The sequence below is a fragment of the Arvicola amphibius genome, chromosome 1, assembly GCF_903992535.2.
Source record: "Arvicola amphibius chromosome 1, mArvAmp1.2, whole genome shotgun sequence".
Classification (NCBI taxonomy): Eukaryota; Metazoa; Chordata; class Mammalia; order Rodentia; family Cricetidae; genus Arvicola; species Arvicola amphibius.
Window position 1 is genome coordinate 63,701,812 of NC_052047.1, and position 21,344 is coordinate 63,723,155.

The 21,344-nt window shown below is 51.4% G+C and overlaps 1 protein-coding gene across 1 annotated transcript in view; it reads left to right on the top strand.

Annotated features, from left to right (window-relative positions):
* Sorcs2 (sortilin related VPS10 domain containing receptor 2) overlaps nucleotides 1–21,344 on the top strand; it is a 375,316-nt gene that overhangs the window by 229,919 nt on the left and 124,053 nt on the right. Inside the window, 1 exon segment of the mRNA XM_038340624.1 lies at nucleotides 4,791–4,890. Within this exon segment, the coding sequence (XP_038196552.1) occupies nucleotides 4,791–4,890 (100 nt within the window).

Consider the following 21,344-nt stretch of genomic DNA (forward strand, 5'->3'; position numbering starts at 1 on the left):
GGCACATCCAGGCCAACCTCCCGTAACCGACTTTATGAGGACCCATGTAACTGGTGCTTTGCTAGAGACTTGGGGCTAGGGCCAGATGACAGTTGCCAAAAGGTGTGAGGTGCCCGCAGGTTCAGACATCAGTCACAGCGTCTGCTCTGCTGGGACCTCAGAGGCCGCCGACTCCAACCCTCAGTGTCTCGGAGGAGAACGATGCTGACCTCTGAGCTGGCATCCCAGGGCCCCAGCAGCTCAGGGCAGTGGGGACTGAGCCCAGGGTGGGACTCCTCCCCAGGATAGGTGAGGAGAAGGTGAGAGGAGGGGTCAGAAGGAGGTAGCCCAGAGCCTAGGGTCACTCCCAACCTGATCCCATCTCCAGCCTGGCCCTGTCCACAGCAAGGGCTGTCCTGACTCCCACCTCAACCTTCTTGAGAGGCTCCTTCCTGACCAGTGTCACTTGGCTCCCATGTCACCTGTGTTCCCTCTATCTCTGTTCATATTCCAAACCCTGGTCCAGTTCAAGTCACCGTCCGACTGTCCCTCCTGATTCCAACTGTAGCCTCAGTGGTCCTTCTAACTCAGCAACATAGTGGCAATGAAAAACCCTGTGTGGTTCATGCCGCCCCCAGGCACCCTCTAAGTGGACCCCACGTGATCACTCAGCTGGCCTGCTGGGACAGAGTTTTCTAGATGAGGACTCAGCCCTCACAGGCCCTGCCCCTTTCTCAGAGCCACTCCTGACGTCACCTATGTCCAGACATGAAGTCCCGACCTGGCACGTTAGGAATAGGGGCCATGTGCATTGTACAGAAGGCTCTGGTGGTCACGACACAGTGACAATGATGTGGAGAAAATCTAAGCATGAGGATGAGAGAAAGAAGAAAGGCTCCTGCTGAGGGACTCTGGCCACAGAACATTCTAGAAGATGCGAACTGGCAATCATGAAAAGATAGGTGCTTCTGCAGGACCAGAGGCAGCTGGGAAGCAGGCTGAGCCTGGAGGGTGTTTAGGGCAATGGAGAGACTCTGTTCTGCCTGATGCCACAGTGGTGGATACCTGTCACGTTAAGTCTGTTGGGCCAGCAGGCCCTCATCAGAACAATGACAATGGCATCTGTGTTGGCTCATTCTTGGGACAAATGTGTCCTCCATGACAGGGAGGGTGGAGCCAAGGGCATGGGCAAACTGAGCTTACCTCATAGTTTTGTGGCGATCTGAAACCTGTAATAAAATGAAGTCTATCAACTAAAACTTGGAGTAGGTGAAATTAATTTCAGCGATGATTTTAATTAACTCAATATATCCAGAATATTAGTATGTCAATATGTAATCTACATAAAACTGACAATGAGGTATTTTACATTCTTTCTGGGCCCCGAGCCTTTGAAATCAGCGTTTTGAAGTGTTTCTGCCTTTTGGCCAGATGGACCGCATTCCAAGTGCTGTGGCCTCAAGTGGCCAGCTGCTGTTGCGTTGTAAAGTGGATCCAGCCCTTGCTGCCCCTCCCCTACTCCACTCTTGTTGTTCCAGACCTGACAATTGCCCAGAGCCCACTCCTGCCCATCAATTGTGGGTGTCCTTGTTAACATGGCCTCAGCATTTCCCAGGTCCCTTGGACCTTCAGCTCCATTGCTGCCTCCTTGTCTGTCCCACCCAACTCTTCACTTTCTGTCTTCCACCCTCTCCTCTGTCTCTGACTCAGGGTATCTCTCTGTGTCTCTGCCCTGTCTGTCCCTCCTAGTCTGTCTCTGACTCAGGGTATCTCTCTGTGTCTCTGCCCTGTCTGTCCCTCCTAGTCTGTCTCAGTGTCTTCTCTTTGTTTCCTGTCTCAGTCTCTTTCTCTCCTCCGTTGATCCCCATCTGTCTGTCTGTCTGCCTGTCAATATTTCCCTCCCTTATATGTGTGTCTCTGTCTCTGCTCCCCTCTCCCTTTGGAATACAACATCTGTGTCCTGTGGCTGCTGTACAATGTTAGGGAACCAAAAAGGACCCTTCTACAGTTCTGGAAGTTCCAGCCCTGAGAAAAGAAGGCATCTTGGGTCTCGTTCCTTTGCGGGGAGCTGATGGGGAATCTGTTTCCATTTCCTTCAGCTCCTGGGGGCTGTAGCCCTCCAGCCATTGCTTCGGTCTTCATGTGACCCCTCCCGTATGGCCTTGGCTTATCTTGATGACATTTGTGAGATCTACGTTTCACTCATGGTTTTGGTGGATGTGTTTTCAAAACTACTGGCCAACCGGGCGCAGGTGCACAGTCTCCTCCTCCCCCCTCAGATCTTTGTGTGTCTCTTTGTCCGTTCCTGTCTATGCCCAGTGGTCCCGCCACTCCTGGGTCTCCCTGGTTTCTACATTGCTATTCCTCTTTCAGTGTGGTTGCATTTTGCCACTTGCCTTCGCATGTGCCTCCCTCCCTCCCTTGACAGGTGTCCAGTGGTGGTCATTGGATGTTACTCTCCGAGGCTGTCCCACAACCACAGGTGTCCTGGACCACATTGGCGGTCATTGGATGCTACTCTCCGAGGCTGTCCCACAACCACAGGTGTCCTGGAGTTCTCAGCTTCAGGCAGCTTCTGTAGTGAAGAGGATAGAAAAGAAGCTGGGGCTGAGGCAATGGGTATCAGCAGGGAAGGGGTGGGCTGTGAGGGGCTGGGGGGACAGGCTCAGGTCTTGGAAAGGGCAGCCAGGGAAGATCCAGCTGCATTAGGCTGCCGGCTCTTAGCTTATAAACAACCGTTGTTTCTACAGGGCTCTGGGCCGTGTGGATCGATTTCTGCTAATGGGGCCTCTCACTTCCCCTCACCAATGAAAATCAATTCTCTGCGGTTTGGAGAGCAAATGTGCCTGATTAGACAGCAGGCGCATGGTGGCATCTTTGTTCTCTTGCCCCAGTCCTCCTAGGGAGGCAGGAAGAAGCCAGACCCCAGATGGTCCCCAGGGACCCTACCCTGATGGGCAATCCTGAGAGTCAGATGATGGGGACTGGGCTGCTTCTCCTGTTGGCCTAAGGGACCTTGTGACCCTGAGGTTTATAAAGGACGTTGGGGACCTGTGGCCAACAAGCCAGTGATGGGGGTGGGGGTGGGGGAGGAGCGAGCTCTACAGGAACAGTGAGCACAGACTGTGGTAGGGGACTGAACACTTCCAGGGGGTGGAATATTTATACTAAAGGGGCTCAGGATCTCACTTGAGCCCCAGAGCAAGAAGTCCTGGCCTCCCCCAGCCTCCCTGCAGTCCAAGAGGAGGGCAGATGCTGCTGAGGCCACACAGCAAGTACACGTGGCAGGCAGCATGACAGCCAGGAGTCAAGCCCAGGCATCACGTGATGCTGAGATCTTAGGCAGAAGCATTGACCAAAGCCAGAGTCCCTGCCCAGCCCAACTCCCCCAGTGCACTCGGCACAGTCTGCAGTTCCCACATGTTTTAGGTGAATCTTTATTATTTTTAATCTGTGTGTAGGTGTGTATCTGTGTGTGGGTGTGTGCTCATGCATGCAGACACCCCAGGAAGACAGAAGCCTCCAATCCTCCAGAGCTAGAGTTACATACGGGAGCTGCGAACTGAATGCAGATCCTCTGGAAGAGCAGTGAGTGCTCTTAGCTGCTGAGCCGTCTCTCCATCCCCAGTTCCCACATGTTTTAATGAGTTGTCATAGGAAGCCACTGTGACTTACACTTCAGTGAAGAGGTGGTTCTATGGTCTGATGTATCCACAAATAACAGCACAAGCCTTAGCATCTCAGTGACCTTGGGGCTTCAGTGCTCAGAGAGCTTTTGGGACTTTCCGCTGGCTTCCCCTCACTCTAAAGCAGATGAAAGGGACCAGGGAGGACTTAATAGAGGTGGTGTGGAGTAGCTCACTGGGAAAGCTCTTGGGGCACAGATCCTGGGATCTGATTCCCAGCAGGTACTAAGCTTGTCCTTGCTGTCCTGTGCTCAAGGCGGGGGTCAGCCTGAGCCTGGATGCTCCCGATGGAGGTGAGCATTCAGAAAAGGCAGTGGAGGAGCAGATGAAAGCATTGGGGGTCTCAGCTCGGTCAGTGACGGTGCTGAACGGGCTGTGACCTGGCGTCAGATTGGCCAGCGTTTGAACCCCAAGTCTGCTGCTTATCAGCTGAGTGGTCCCTCATGCAGGACACTGTCCCCTTGATGCCTACCACTCATCTTTAAGGTGAACAAAATGGAATAGATCTTCAGTGTTTTGTGGAGCATCGTAGAGATGGTAGGATCAAGAAGTTCTGAATTGAGCCGGGCGGTGGTGGCGCACGCCTTTAATCCCAGCACTCGGGAGGCAGAGGCAGGCGGATCTCGGAGTTCGAGGCCAGCCTGGTCTACAAGAGCTAGTTCCAGGACAGGCTCTAGAAACTACAGGGAAACCCTGTCTCGAAAAACCAAAAAGAAAAAGGAGAAGTTCTGAATTGGGTGGCAGTGGTGCACACCTTTAATCCCAGTACTTAGGAGGCAGAGGCAGACAAAACTCCGAGTTCAAGGCCAATCTGGCCTACAAAGTGAGTTCTAGGACAACCAGGGCTACACATAGAAACCCTGTCTCTATCCCTCTACCTCTGCCAAAAAATAAAGTTCTGACTTCTGGTTCTTACTCCAGACCTGGACTGTAGACCTGAGCTAACCTGCTGTCTGCAGGGGAGCCCAGGCTCCTCACTTGCACATGGAGTGGGGACATGATTCCCCTGGGAGGATGGAGAGGATAGCACTGGGTGTCTCAGCTCTGTCGGTGCTGGCACACCATGGTGCTGGAAAGCCTTCCCCTGGGGGACACGTGTTGACAATTGTCTTTCTGTTCCCATAGGTCCTCAGATTTTGGGACAACCTACACCAAGCTTACTCTCCAGCCTGGTGTCACCACTGTCATTGACAACTTCTATATTTGCCCAGCCAACAAGAGAAAGGTACGTACATACCATCACCGGGTGGCCAACCCTTGGCATCTGGCTCCCCATGACTGCCTGTTCCGCTGGTCTGGTTCTGTTCTGGGATCGTGGTCTGGCATGAGGCATTTGTCCCTCAAATGTCTTTCCTCTGGTTCATTTTGATGAGTGTATTCGAAGCCATCAGCTGGGTCTTTGGAAGAGAGCCTGCCTTCTTATCTAGGGCACATTCATCTTCTCCTGTCCTGGAGGCAACCTCCAGCAGACGGGCAGAGAGGAGAACCAGCGAGCTGGCGGCTGAATCAGATCCATCTGGCTCAGAGACCTGGCAGCAGCTCTGAGGCCCTTCTCTAGGGTGGCGTCTCTCCGGGGTTGGTTTGGTTCCATCTCAGAGCGTTGCTTGCTGTCTCTTGGTCTTAGTTTCCAATTCCTTCTTCCTGTCTAGATGTAGAAGAGGGAGGACCACGGGTGACCCCTCCTGCGTGTGTTTGGCTATATCTTGGCTCACCTGGAGACCCTAGTATGAAGTCAGAATGCTGGGGCCAATCTAGAGAAGCGATCTGAGGTCACGGGAGGGGACTCAGACAGAGCAGAGTTCAAATCCTAATTCACTTCTCTGTGCTTTAGTGTCCCTGTAGAGAAATGGGTGTAGCCCGCATCTCACACAGAGACTCCAGTGAGCCCTGCATAGTGCTCCCCACAAGATCAGTATCTGGATCCCAGAGGTACTTGGTTGGTGGTAAAAGAGAAATCCCAGTAGTTTGCTACTGGACACAGGCTGAGCTGCTCACAACTTGAAGGCCAAGGCTCCTAAGATGAGAGGGGCCAGAAATGGAGTTTGTTGAAGGCCTTGCCTTGAGAAGACAGGGTGTTCCCATCCTCAGATTTCCATGTTGGGAGACTCACAAGTCAGCTTTTATAGGGATGGGGCGAGATGCATGGGGCAATGGGCATTAAGACCACATGCTGGGTGGTACCCATCCCATGACTGCCATGCTGTTCTCACTCCCAGTGCCCCCACCCCACATTCTGACCAGACTTTGCCATCAACCCTGGCCTCCTGCAGTGCTTGTGTTCTTTGTGTTAGCAAATATGCAGATTAAGGCGTAAGGAGGTCATACTCCTGCAGGCCACCAGATGTTTCAGGTTCTAAAAATCTAAAGAAATGGCATTTAGAAAGTAACCTCCTAATCACATAGCCATGACTTTCTTTCATTTGATGCTGGACAAAAGGAGGGGAAACACCAGTTCTGTCAAGGGCCAGCCCCAGAGGTGCATGCCTGGTAGAGCCTAGGGCCTGTGTTTGAGCATCCCCACAGAGGGCGTGGAAATAGAGATGGTGCTGCTGCAGGAGTGCTCTGCGTACTCAGGTGGCTGTAGTTCCAGCAAGGATTCTGGGACTCAGAGAGACAGTGGAGCCTGTCCTGAGCAGGGCCCACTGCAGGTCGGGTATGTGGGAGGACCGGAGCCTGCAGAGTGCTGCAGTGGAGCTGCAGAGGAACTCAGCTGTTTGCTTTTTGTAAGATTTAGGTTTAATTTTTGATTCTGTGTACAAGTTTTTACCTGCTTGTATATATGTGTGCCATGTGTGTATATACCTGGTACCCATGAAGGTGACATCAGATCCCTTGGAACTGGAGTTACGGGTGATGAGGAGCCGCCACGTGAGTGCTTGGAACTGGACTCAGGTCTTCTGCAAGGTCTTCTCCACTGCTTTTGAATGGGGCGCCATCTTCCCTGCTCGAGCAGGTCGTCTGGCTTTGGATCTTCCTCACTTTGACTTCTGTTCCTGTAAAAGCTTCCTCCCAGACAGGATGGGAATAGATTTGGGAAGGCTACTGCAGAAGACCAGGGGACCCTTGCCTTGGTTGGTTTTAGCTTTCCGTGCCTCTTCTTAGACCCCTCCCTCATGCCTCATACAGGCAATCTCGCTCCATCCCCAGCTGTCCAAACAGTGAGGCATTGCTGTCACAGTTCCCGGGGTAGAGACCTGCCTGGAAGGGAAGGTCAGAGTCACCTCACCACACACCTCCTAGTAGGAGACCTGGATCTGAAACAGCTTCTCGTGTCTAAGCTATGGGGACAGGATGTTGTCCACACTCAGTGCAGCTGTGGGGGCCTCTACCAGTCAGGAACCCCAAGTGCATGGAAGGATCAGGAAAGACCCTTTGTCTCCCTGTCTGCCATGTGTTCTTCCTGCTGCAGTGGTGATGGTTTGTGTGACAGAAGTGACCTTTGAAAGTAGGTGCTGAAGGCCAGACTCAGTGAACAGCGCCATGTTTCCATTGCTAGAGCAACTCTCAAGTCATATGGGTTCAGCCATCGTTGGTGCCAGGGTGGTAAGGAGTTTGCAGAACAGCCTGCAGGCTGTGTCTGTATATGAAAGGAAGATGGCAGGGGCAGCCAAGGTAGTAAGAACCAAGAGAGCCTTGGATGCCGTGAGGATAGGGAAGGCTTCCCAGGGAGGTTGGTGGGGCGGGGGTAGCAGTGAGGTCAGGCCTAAGGTTCCTTCTTGGACTGGGACCACAACCTTGACCCCTCCAAGCCTCAGTGACTGCATACAACAGAAAGCCACAATGTATGGACTATGGGCTCAGTAGAGAGTTCTGGAAAGGGCCTTCTGTGCAGTCTAGTTCGCATTCAGAATTCTTGGCTTCTTCAGCTACCGAGATGGGGCAATAAGACCTTTGCAGTTTCAAAAGGGCACAACAATCAACCCTGCTAGGGATATGTGGTTTGAACACTCCCAGCATCCATGCTGACTCAGCCTAGCCCAGCCCAATTCAGTTCCATGTTGCCAGGGGGGCAAGAAAATGGCAAGTCTTTGCTTTATTCCAGGCTCATCAGTCTGCTGGCTGTTAGCTTGTGCTATCTGGTGTATCCTGGTTCCACTCTGGGCCCCATTTTCCCCATGTGTAAGTGAGGACTGCAAACTGAAGGCTGTACAAAGCCCCATGAGTTCTGTTCTCCTGGCCTCTGCTGGCCTCTCAGAAACCCATGGGCAGAGCACCCGCTGGGGAAGCAATCCCATCTTGGCTCTGTCCTCACCTCAGCCATCTATGACCTCTACAGGAGGCAGCTGGGTCTCCATGCCCCCCCTTGTAGGCTCCAGCAGTCCACTCATAGATCAGGCAAAGGTCTGACTGGACACTGAGCTGAATCCTGGTGCTGGGGACAGAATGTTTTGCCCAGGCCAGATACAGGCTGAGGACCTTATGTGACCCCATTCTTTGCTGGATCTAGGAAGTTTTGTGGATAGCTAGGACCTTCTAAAACCTTTGAGAGATGAGAAATGACAATTTTATATTGCATGTTTATTACTTAAGCCATTAAATATTGTAGGTGTTACTCAGGGATAGAGCACATAGCCTGTAATGCATGAGGCTTTGGGGGTCGATCTCTGTTACCTCAATAATAATGGTAAGAAACCCTGTGGTGGTTTGATTGAGAATAGTATCTATAGGTTCATATGTTTGAATATGTGTTTCCCAGATGGTAAGATTAGGAAGAGTTAGGAGGTACAGTCTTGATTTGAGGTTTTGAAAGACTGAAACCATTCCTAATGTCATTTTCTCTGCCTTGTGTTTGTGTCTCAAGATGTATGCTCTCAGCAACTGCTCCAGTACCATACACCCTGCCATATTCCTACCATTGTGTGCATGGGCTCTAACCCCTCTGAAACTGTAAGATCCAAATAAACTCTTTCTTCTGCAAAAAAATAAAAAATAAAAAAAATAAAAATAAAACCTTTGAGAGCCCAATGGGGCCTGAGAAAGCCTGGAGCCCATGCAGCATGTTTGTGAGAAGATTAAGAAAAGACACCAAAGTGGATACCCCATCTGCCCCTGCCCCTGCCCCTGCCCCCACATTGACTAGGGTGTGGGGTGGTAAGGCCCTCTCTGGCAGGGCCCCTGTGCGAGGCACTCCCTGTTGTAGGGTAACGGACAGCTCTGCTGCAAAGTGGGAATCTGATTAGGAAGCCATTTCGTAGCAATTACAGACGGAGCGGTTCTTTTTTGGCTTCTTGGGAGACCACTTTGTGAGCTGTCTTCAGAACAAGCTCTCTTTGATTTTTGTCTTGCCTGCAGTGTAATCAGAGTGTGGCCCCAGGCATGGCTTTCTGCCACCTCAGACATAACTCTGGCCTGTGACTCTCCCTTCCGTGCTGCCGTGGTTTCCACACTGGCTTTATGTGGCAAACGCATCTCCGAATGTTCCCCAAGAGTGCCGGAGCATGGAGAGCTGTGAGGGTCTGGTCCTGAGGAGATGCCTAGTGAGAAAGGCTTTTAAGTGTCATGTTTTCCATTAAAAATTCATGGGGATTGTCATCGTGTACAAGGTATCTATGTTGGATTGGATGCTGAAATCTCACACATACTTGTCACCAAGAAAACCCTTGAGGAGCGGATGGCCCGAGAATGCTGATTCCCGGGTCCCCTGCCCACTCCACTGAGGCCCTCCCTGTGACTTGTGGCCAGAGTCTGTCAGTCTTTCTTCACTCATCTCCTTCCCCCACGCTCCCCCCCCCCCACTGCGAGGCACATGAGAAGCCACCTGCCAGCCTTACAAGGTGGGGAACAAGTGGATCAAACCACAACCCTGCATCTGAGAAGCTGGCTTCATTGCCAAGAGCCAGTACCTGCATTTTGCAGGCAAGCCAGTGGTGACAAGGAAGGCAGGGTCCCCTAGGACTCAGATGTCAGACAGGCTGTTGTGTGCAACCTTGCATGCATGTGTCTTGGCAGACCCCCAGGGCGAGGGTTCCTGCAGTCCTATGTTTTACAGGGGAGACGGAGAGGCCCAGGTGGGTGAACAGACTTCCATGAGTCCTCACAAGTGGGTCAAGAGTGCCTCAGCCCTAGGTGCCCCATCAGGCTTCATCCCCATAGGAGCCCAAACAGCGGGAGGAGACCCGTGCAGAGATCCAGAACCAGAGCTACATATTAGCCACTGGCAGCTGCTTGGATCCCAGGTCTGTGGGTCTCCTGGGATGACGTCATAAGGGGTCTTCCAATTCTACCGATTGTCAGCTCTGCCCCTGCCCTCAGCCCCTGCCTGTGGATTCCTCTGGACCCTTCTGAGCTGTGTGCTACTCTTGCTGGACTGCCTGTGTGGGTCTGCCTGCCGCCTTTACTGGCTCTCCCCACGCTGCTAGCTTCTTTGCCAGTCTGTCTTTCCTCTCTCCCAATCTTCTCCTAAGCTATCATGAGTCCACAGTGCTGAGCCCAGCTCTGCCTTGTTCCTGCTCCACCACAGCATAAGCCTCGTCTCTGCCCAGCTCACAGAGGACCTCATGGTAATCCAGGTTCTCCTATCCTCTCTTTTCTGGCGTGGGCCAGAGCAGTGTGTAATCTAAGATCAGCTCCAGCTCCATGGCTACGGCAGTGCAGGCTTAGTTCTGCGCTTGGAGAATACCAAGGACAGCCCAAGCCCTCCACCCACTCCAATCCAGTCAGAACACAGTAGCCTGGCAGCTCTCTCTGACCCTGTGGAGGGTTTGAGGACCCCAGATCCGATCTCAGTCCAGAGTTAACTCAGATTGTCCCAGCAGTAGGTGGGTCCTTTTTCCTTCCCACACTGAAGTACGTGCCCAGCTGTGCTGTCTGCTGCTTTGAGGTAGGTCGTTCTGAGGGTCCTACTTTCTGCCTTGGGCCTAACATCTGATCAAAAATGTAGCCCAAAGAAATAAGGCCTGAAGGATGGGAGGACAGGCTTTTTGAGGGCTTGGATCCCAGGTTCTGTGCTTCCTAGCCCTCAGCTTCTGCTTACAGGCTACCACATGTAAATCATATTATCTCATCTCTAGTGACCCATCCTCCAGGGATGCTTTAAGGTTCTGAGTCTGTGTGTGTAACTCAGAAAGGGTCAAGTCCCTACTGTGCATCTTGTCTCACCACGGCTGACACTGGGCTGAAACTTTAGCCATCCTCTGTGTCACCAGCAGAACCACTGACTTCCTGTGGACCAGAGATGATCTGAGATGCACATTCAACTTCATGTGCATGTTTAGACTGGGCTTTGGCAATCCTGGTACATGATATCTGTGTCTTTTCATGACATAGAGGATGGCCCTGCCACGGCATACTTACATATGGCTTGGCAGCCAGAACTCGTACGCCTCAACATATACCAAAAGCATAAAAAGCTGTGTGTGTGTGTGTGTGTGTGTGTGTGTGTGTGTGTGTTTGTGTGTGTGTGTGTGTGTTTGCACGCACATATGCATGTTGGTGGCGTCTCAAGCAGCCCTCAAGTTTTATGCTTCTTAACGAGCAGGTGGGATGATCATTTTCCCTGGGAAAATGACTGTGTGGGTCTCAGGGAGCACTGAGAGACTCCAGCGTTGCTGCACATCTGCAAATCAAAGTCGTTCTCCATAATACACTCCATCAAGATAGCATGAAGAGCAGATCCCTGCCTCCAGGGCTCCTTGGCCAGCCCATACAGGGTTCCTCCCCATAACCTTTCTACTCCTATTCCTGATGGAGTCACCACCGTCTTCTGGGCTTGTCTGTGCTCTCATTTGCAGCATTTCTCCCCTGGTCCACGGCTGGATCAGAGACCAGAGGCCACATCTGTATCCTGTACTGGAGGAGTGGCAGGGTGTCAGGGTGACAGGGGTAATGGAACAGGAAGGGACAACTTCTCAGTGAGGCATCCTGGCATGGTGCCTGGGTGTGCAACTCATGATATATTGACAGAATCCACAGTGGCTGTGCACAAGAGAAAAGGGTAGCCAGGCAACGTGAGAGCAGACATGTCCTCTTTGATCCCAGTGTTTTAAACTGAGTGTCCAGAGACACCAGCAGTGTGGCAGGGTCCCTGGATGCCATACTTGGAACCATGTGCCTATGGTGATTTGTCAGCCCTTGCCTGTCCCTGCAGAGGATACCTCTACCCCTCCATACTGAAGGTGAGGAATTGCCTTGGCAGAGATGCAGCCTGGGAGCTGCTGTCAGGCCTTGAGATAGAAGTTAGTTTTCTAACAAAACACAACAGAAAAGGTATAAAAGTCCTTCATAGGGATGACTTATGATCAGAGTAAGGCTGGGGGAATCCATAGTGGGACAGGCCCAGAGAAGAGCCTCAAAGAAACCCCCAAACAAAGGGAATACCTTTTCTAAGTTTGGGGGAGGCTGGTGGAAAGTTTTGCACTGTTGTGATTTTGCTGGGGTTAAGTCTGTGTGACAGAGGAGCACAGAGGTGCCAGGTACTGGGTAGGCCCATTAGTTACTAACTATAAAAACTACAACACTGCACTGCTTCTTAATTTTCTGTTAGAGAGAGAAAGAGAGATTGGGGGTAGTTCTTAGAGCCACTGGCATCTTAAAGAGGCAGTTTTATGGTCTGTCGGCTTGGTCATGGCAGCCCCGATGCTGAGGAAACCAGGCATCTCAGTCCTCAGGTCAATGGTCAGTACTGCTGGTGCTCAGATCTGCAGCCAGAGACTGGGGCTCCCAAGGCTTAAGTGGGCTGATGAAGGTTTGCCATCTGGGATCTGGGGTTCCCAGACCCTTGCACATGTCAATGCCCTTCTTCTACCTCACCCTTCTGACAGCCTAGGGTGGATGGAAGCAGGCACTGCCGGATCATGAGACCCACTCGAGCATCCCTCCTCATCCCGTGGATCAGGACTGTCATAAAAGCATGGGGAGACTGAACCCCTTTCTATGGGAATGTGGCCTGCAAGGACACAGAGAATAGAGGTTCCAGGGCCTCAAACACAGTCAGTGTTTGAGGGTCTTGGACGTCAGACTCGAGAACAGATAATACCACAGACTCAGGAAGCTTCTGCGTGGGGGACTGAAAGAATCTTGCAATTGATGTGGTTTTTATGGAAGTTCTTTGATTGAAGTATAGGACTGGAGGGGAGGCAAGAACCAGGAAGAGGCAACTATTTAACCAACTACCCATTCATCCGTCTTTCCATCTACCCATCTGTTCATCCACTCTCTCAGCTAGTGTCCCACCATTACCAACCGTGCTGCCTCTGATCCCTGTGAGTCTGACCTCGGTGGACAGGAACGTGACTAAGAGGGTCCTGGTTCAAGTGATGTCCTGCCAAAGAGGGGGTGCCAATCCCTGAAATGAGGTGCCTTTGAGGAAGTAACTTGAAGGTCCCAGAATGGAACTTGGAGAATCTACCACCCAGGGTGTCTGGGAAATGGGAGAAATAACTGTGTGCACTCACTTCTGGGCCCCTTTTCTGGGTGGGCTCCCTGGGGGTACCAGCCCGGGATAAGCCTCTTCAGATCTTTCCCCATTTGATCCTGAGCTCTGTCAAGCCTTAGCATCAAAGAGGAGGCAGTGGCCCCAGTGTGACTCCCCTGTTGTAGGAGCAGGACTAGCATGGATCTGAACACTCCAGCTCTCTGAACAAAACTGGGACCCCTGGGTCATCCCTGTTGGCCTCTGGCCTCTCTGGACTTGTTTCATGAGAAGGTTCAAGCTTGCAGAGCCTTTTTCTTCCAGAATGGTGGAGGGCCAATGAGAGAAGCCAGAGCACAGGACCCTGGTGAGAGTTCTATCAATCTTCCCTGCCAAATGACAAGGCCCAGTATCCACCCCTGCCCCCGTAGCTAGTCACCTCTCCTGTCCAAAGAACACCAACTCATTGGGCTGCCTATATACAAAGATTTTGTTTCAGAAACAGTGAACCCCTTGAAATGCTAGCCTAATGCATAAGGAATTACTTCATCTGAAAGTCATTAGGATACCACTGGAGAGAGGCCAAGAGCCCAGGCTTCTCAGAGATACCTCCAGGGCCTTTCACCTCGGGAGCTGGCCCAAGGCAGATAAGACTCAATTCTGTCTCTGAAGATGCATAGACTCTCAGGGCAGCCATTCATGCCACAGTACACCCTTTTCTTCTTTCTCAAGGACTCCACGGCCAGGAGAGTCATGTCTATTTCTCATGACTACAGGAAGTACTGAGACTTCAGGAGGACCCAGCAATGACAGAGGCCACACACAGGCAAAGCAACATCCTCGAGATGCTAACCAGGGCCACGCTGTCAGGCTCCTAGGGGACTAGTGGCTGCCCAAGGTCCTTGGCCAGCAAGGATTGGGAACTGAGTGGATTTGCGTTCATGTGCTCTGGAGCCCAGACTCTTCTTTCTCCATAGCCTTGGATGACAGTCATTTTGTACTGGGATGCCCTGTCTTTGGAGCCAGGCCTCTTTCACACCACGCATGTATACTGAAGGCTTTGTGACACTGTCATCAGGGACAGACTTCTGTTAGCTCGAGTTGTCACTGGGTACCATAGACTCACTGAATTAAACATCAATGCCCATTTACTTCCTGTCTTAGAGGCTGCACGTCTGAGATCCAGTGCAAGCATGGATAGCTTCTGGGGTCAGCTCTCAGATTGTAGGTCCCATTGTCTGTATCCTCACATAGGAAAAGGCATGTCCAGATTTAGCTCTCTTTTCATAAGAAAAGGTCCTGGTCCCTTTTATGGTGGCTGCACTCCCATGTCCTAGTTACCTTGCAAAGGCTCACACTCCAGATGCCATCACCTGGGGTCAGGGGTCCATTATGTGACAGAGCTGGGGAAGGCATGCTTTCAGTACCCTGAAGGCTGCTAGGTCCTCTCTCTCCCCTCCCTCATGACCATGGAGATAAGATGTCACCATTTCAGTGGTAGCTCAGACACGCTCAGAACTTGGCCTTGGTCACCAATCTGACAGAAGGCAGAGCAGTCTTGAGTAGGGTTCTGGCATCTCTCTTTGTCCTGCCATTTATCCAGGACCTGGGTGTCACTTCAGGTGCCAAAGAGGGGGTCTGAGCCAGGGTGGCTCACTGGTCCTTAGGTAGTTCTGTTCCTCCTAAACTCTCTTCATTTTAATCCTACATATCTCTTCAAGGGGAGGCCCTGATGACTCAGCATCCAGTAAATAAGCAGGTCTGTCCCTTTGGGAAAAGGGGAGACGGTGGGTTTACTTCCCTTGTGCCTAAAGGCAGCTGAGAGGACCCAGCAAGGTGACCATATCACACAGCCAGGAAGGCCAGCAGCTTTATCTTGTATACCACAACCAGGGCATTTTCCACACCTGGCCTCACTGAAGATGAAAATTCCTGAAAGAGCACGCGGATGATCTTCATTTCTGGGACTGATCCCCATTCCCACAGCTGCCTTTGCTCCCCTGCTAATCCTCATTCTCATGGGTGATGTCCATACCCACGGCTGATCCCCATTCCCTCTTCTGATCCTTGCTCCCATTGCCTATCCCTCCACTGATCCCCGTTCCCATGCTGATCCCTGTCCCCTCTGCTGATCCTCATTTTCATGGCTGATACCTAATCCCATGAAACCCTGCTCAGTTTCTGTTAAACGAGAAATGGGACTCCAGGACACATCATCTGATAAGCTGTGTTTGCTGCAGCCTGGATTTCATCCTTTTCCATGTCTATCGAAAACAGTAGCAAATATTGTTTTTATCCCTTGTGTATTGGGGCCTCTCATGAAGCTTAAAGGATTTCTGTTTGGTAAAAATAGCTGTCGTTTGCAAATGGGCTCCACACTGGGTTTCCCCAGGCAGGTGCGAGCACCCTGGATAGCTAGGGGAGGGGCTCCAGCCTCTGTTTTTTATTTGCAGCACCTTCTGTCTGCTTTCCCAGTCCCTGCATCCCAAGGCTGCTAAACCAAATCTGTCCTATGCTTGTCTGTCAAAGATGGTCTTCTCTGAGCCTTTGCTACATGAATGACACCACATCCACACAAGGGCTCAGAGCCCATGGTTCCCAGCATCCCACATCCTGCCCCTCCCCTGCCCTCATGACTTCAGAGGCCTTCTCTGGGTCACCCTGGCACTCCCTCTGCTTACAGAACCCGGCTCTGCCTGGAACACACTTCATCCCTGGCGCATGCTTGGAGCCTTGGTCTGGCTTTGAGGTCCTGTTTTCTAGCCTGGGCCTGCTCACCTTCCGACCCCAGCACATAGGGCTGCCAGTTGTGCCCACTGCCAACTGACTGCAGAAGCGAACCCACTCACAGAGCATTTGCTCAGGCCCCACTTCCCTCCCTCAGTTCTCCAAGGTTCATCTACCTTCCCTAACACCAGCTAAGCTCAGGATCCTGACATGGACCCTTCCACCCTTCCCCTGTCACAGCCTAGCAGCAAAGGTGCCCCTATGTGGGGCTCTGGAGCCATCCTCTGCACCGAGAGGAAACACCCACAAGAAGAGCTGCTTTTCTTTAGCCATTTCCTCCAGCTCCCAGCCCCATGACCGAAAAATGCCTTGAACAAGTGACTGTGTGGTGAACAAACTGACTTTGAAAAGTCCCTGGTGAAATTTAACGTAAGAACACAGCACCCACTTGTGGCTGTTTATTTCTGGCCAGTGCCTGGGCTTCTGCTCTACTGTTCATGCCCTGCCTTCTCCATCCAGAACACAGCAATTGTCACGTTCTTTTCAGAAGCAAAGAGAATTCTCTTCCTACAAGTAATCCGTGATCATAATTGTTGGCTAAAAGATGGGATTGTGTCGCCAGAAAAGTGATGAGTGGGCACTCAGTGACCATGCATCTGTCACCACGTGGAACACGTCCACCTCTCCATGGTTCTTCGTCTATCAGTCTGTTGGGGGTGTAGGATAAGGGGAGGAGATAAAGCCAGAGTTGAAGCTCTCTGGCTGCCTTTTTTATTTCTATTCCATGTACATGGGCCGACTCTAGGAGTCTCCAGTGCTGTGAATGGATGACACCGGCCACTAGGGAGCTCATCCTTGGTCCTGTCTCTATGCACTGTGGAGTCTGAGTGACATCCCATCCCCCAGAGATGTAGATATCTGATCCCCAGAGTCCCAGACTTTTCATCTCATATGCCAACCCAGACTTTGAGGATGGGATCAAATTGAGGATCGTAAGACAAGGACACCACCTCCCCTGAAGAGCCCCAGTGTCACCACAAGATCCTTAGAGGAGGAAGGCAGGGGTTTAGATACAGATCGAAGATGTTGTGTTGTGGCTCTGAAGGTGAAGGAAGGATGTGCAGCCAAGGAAAGCTGGCATCTCTAGACAAGACAAAGCAGAGGCCGACCCTCCACACTCACTGCCATCTCCTGAGCAGGTCAGGGGGGTCGCTAGGGCTCAGAGTGGGATAAGGACACTCCACAGCATTCCCAGCTCTGTAGAACCAAACCACAGCCCTTCAGGGGCCTCCTCTGGAGAAAGAGTACCGGGGGGGGGGACATTGGTGGAAAACAGGGAAAAGACCTGTTGCCCTACCAAATCACCATAGGCCTGGCAGCTCAAGACATCATGGGTGCATTGCCCTGCATGTCTGCAGAATCAAGTTTATAGTGTGTCTTCTGAGTCGAGAGCCAGGACCAGCAGGGGCCATGACTGGCCCCTACCTGCCAAGGGGCTACGAACCAGCTGCACCTCTGCTTTCAGGGAGGTCTTCTGCTTAGATCATGCCATTTCTAAGGCGGGCTCTGGTGGCTTGCCCTCGTCTTTCCTGGCCTGGGCATGTTTCGGGATGACCTCTGTGCGCCTAGAAGTTTCAGTGGTGCCTTGATTGTTTTCTGCCATCCATGGTAGAATGTGCTAGAACTGATAGTGCCCCTACCTCCCAACCCTTCCAGAAGAGTCTTGCTTTATTTGTCTGCTGGGACTCCCTGGGGATTTCCTTCCAGTTTGATCCAGTAGACATCTGCCTGCCTTTGTGCTACTGGACATGTTGGGTCCAGCCAAAATTCTGGATACTGAAAAAAAAAAAATCACAGCCCAGAAGGAAGGTAGAGGAGACAATAGGCAGTCTATGCCTGAGCACTGGACAGAGGGCCTCTCAGGGATGGCACATGCAGAGGACCCGCTGCAGAGCTGGGTCTGCTCAACCATCAGGAATTTGGTGTCTGATGCTCACGACTGCATCACCTCAGGGCCTTTGCACCTGAGCAGTAACAGCGTGTTAGCCCCGATCCCCATCACATGGTCTTTTGTGACTCTGAATAATTGATTGGCACCTGCTGGGTCAGGGCTATTCATGAAAGGAGACTGGTTCACAAAGGATTGGGTGTATGAATAAATTATAATGTACAGATAATACCACCGTGTAATTACTGGGGTATAGGAGAGCAGCTACACGGCTAATTATGCCTCGTCACTGTGCCGCCGGCTCTGTACATTGTGGAGTCTAAAATGGCTACAGGCACAGAAAAACTGCTCTCCACGTGGGTCATAAACAGGAACTCAAGGACACGGCTGCGGCATGAATTCTAATTGTCATGTAATTAGAGAGCAATTAAATAGCTATTTGTCCCATATAAATTAGCCATTAGCCGTCCTCTGTGTCCTGCTGTACTTTTAATAAGGTGTGGTGTCTCCCTTACTAACAGGAAAGTAAATACCTTGAGCTGAGGGGGAGATCCACTGGGGATGGGTAGGCGAGCCCCTGGAGTTCCTGGCCAGGGGTCTCTGTGGTTTCTGACCTTGGCACTAATGGGCTAGTTCTCTGTCTGTGGCTAGAAGATAAATACCTTCAGATGGTGTCTTTGTCCTCCAGACACGGCATTCAGTGAGCCAAATGGTGATGCTGCCTGTCTTGTAACCCTGCTGCTCTGGAGCTCTACGAGGGAGATCCTGGTTTCTCTTATGTATCTGTGCCAGCCACTGCTCCTCAGCTCCCTTATGTTCTATATCTATATCTTTATCTATTAGAGAGAGGGGGGGGCTGTGAAGGCAGAGCACCCAGCAGATAACCACAGGAAACAAAGACAGACCTAAAGGAGTAGAGCCCTCCAGCTCCCTCCCCTCCCTATGTGAAGAGGGAGCCTGGGCACTCTGTTCACCTTAGAGGCTCCACAGTGCCACCCAGCGGTGGCCTCTCCCTCTGATGCACCTGCTCCAAGGCAGCCCGAAGGTTTGCCTCACACACACCTGCCAACCTCTCTCTGAACTTGAAGTCCATGTTCATACCATCTCAATGGCAGGAATGGGGTATGGCAGGAGGAGAGGCAGAAAGAGGGGTGGGGTGGGAACGGGATAGGGATGAAAATGTTTGGGGGAGGCGGTGGGGGTGAGAGCCAGGGAAAGGGTGAAAGACCACACTGAGCCACTGTGGATGTATGGAGGCAGGATGTATGGGGCAAACAAAACAGGTGAGGTGTGGAGGATGAGCTGAGGGAGCTCTTGGGGATAGGAGGGGAGAGAGGATAGAAGGCGTCCTGGATAGAAAGATGACCAAACACCAGCCTGGGAGCCCCTGCATCTCTGGGTGGGTGTTGGATGCCTTTAGGGAGGAGAGCAGGAGACACAGCCATTGCTGAGTTGCTCTTAGTGTTCCGACTTTTTTCTTTAATTATGAGGTACAAATAATTTATCATTTTTCTTCAAAACATAAAAATGATCTAGTTATCCATCAATGACAAAAATATATTTTCAGCATTCAACTTCAAAATAGTAAAATGCTTTTCAAAGCTAACAGACACAGAAGAGTCTGAACTTATGATTTTATACCCAACTAAACTGTCCTTGTAGGTTAGACTACAGTCATCTATAAATAGAAGATAATAAATTAATGAGATAATAAATTAGACACACCAGGGATGGTATCTAAGGCAAGATATCTTGAAAAATATTTGCAGCAGAGGGACAGATGAGGCTCCACATGGGTAAGGCAGAAGCAATTAGCAGCGTACAGTGGGGACAAGGAACAAGTGAATGGGTGAGAAACTGCTGTCTGTGCCAAACTATTTTCCTGGGAAGGAAAACCCCGGAATGTATCAATGAGGATGTAATGTGGGGAAGAGAGGGGCAGAGGGAGGGGGACTGTCAGAAAGTGCCACCCCCTTCTTATATTAGACCCAGGGAGAAGCATTCCTTGAGGAGTAGTTTTGTACAATTTTTAAATAGCCTTTGCTGTACACAGTCAGGATGTTTGTCACCCATGCAAATGAGAAGGAAGAGAGGCACACGGAAGAGGACACAAGCAGAAGGGAATGGCTGACAGTAGGAACACGCGTAAACTCAGCCACATGAGATGGGGAAATCCCAGACGACCAGGTGGCCTTACCATAGGTGCAGGTATTGACCTTGGCTTTGCATCCTGTCGGGGAGGGAGGGCTGAGAGAGAATGGGGCAAGGGGAGAGACAGAATCTGCTTCCCATCATTCCCAGGGGCAAACTCTGGAGGCTGGAGGTTGCCTATGGTGGACCTGGTAAGCCTACGAGGTAGGGAACTAGCTGATGACATTGTGATTCCAGAGGTTATGATTAGGACCCCACTGTGTCATCTCCATGGTGAGACCCCTTGGCTCTACCTCAGCTTCTATTCCAGTCAAGAACACTTTTCCATGAGCTGGCTCTGGTGCTAGCTAATCCACTATAAAGATGCCCAACAACCACTTAAAGAAAAGTGTGTGTGTGTGTGTGTGTGTGTGTGTGTGTGTGTGTGTGTTTCTGGTTACATGTGCCGTGGCATGTGTGGTAATCAGATGCTAGCTCTGGAAGTCAATTCTCTCTTTTGCATGAGCTCCAGGGTCCAGCTCAGGCTGCCAGGCTTGTACAGTAAGTGCCTTTCTCCCTTGAGTCATCTTGATGGCTGCAGCAGCCACGTTTGAAGTGGCTGAGGTCAGATGTTCAGTGTATTTGAAGGGACAGAGATGAAAAAGATATCCTTGTGCTCAAGATGCTGCTGAGGTCTGGCAAGATGTACAGGGTTTTGCAAAATAACATAAATGCTGCCTTTGAAACTCTTGGAGTCCAGGAGCCCAGAGCCAGGCTATTCCCCGAGATAGCCACTGTTTGAGTTAGCTCCTGAGAGCTAGCTATACAGAGAGTGGAAAGCAGTTACTTGGCCAGACTGTGCCAGTAGATGCTGTGGTTCAAGGTGAGTGGTAGGAAGGGACATTGCTCTGGATGCTCCAGAAGAGTGCTTAGGAGCTAAGGCTACCAGTGGGTGGGACTAGGTGCTACCACTCAGGTGTGAGTGTGCAGCCATCCTCGCAGGTATGGTCCGTGTCTGGGTCCGCAGCTCAGGCCAGGTCTTTGCTTGGCACAAAGAACGGAACACCACTGAGGTGCTCAGTGAGGTGTTTTGCTCTAGCCAGTCATGGAAAGTTCTGAAATACCCATCAACAAATGACCTCTAAAGCCCCCTGCAGACTGAGCACTTGCCGTTTAAAAGTGATGGTGATTGCATGAGACGGACCATTCGAGAACCCCCAGCTCTGCGTGTGTGGCACTGTTAAACTGTCATTTTAATGGCCACTTTCCCAGGGAGCAGTTAGGTGCAATCTCTCTGAAATTGCCTCTGGATGAGTTAGAGCAGGCAGAATTCAGATAGAACTTTCTAGAAGGCCCTTTCCAACTACGCCCAAGCCTTAGCCCTGACGGGAACCTATAGGGACCAAGAGTACAATGCCTGGATGCCCCACACCAGTCCTACAGACTGGGGAGACGCCAAGGCAGGTGCTCAGCTGTGCCTCCATCTGCCGCCCCACATAAACCCGATTGGGAGATGCTCTCACTT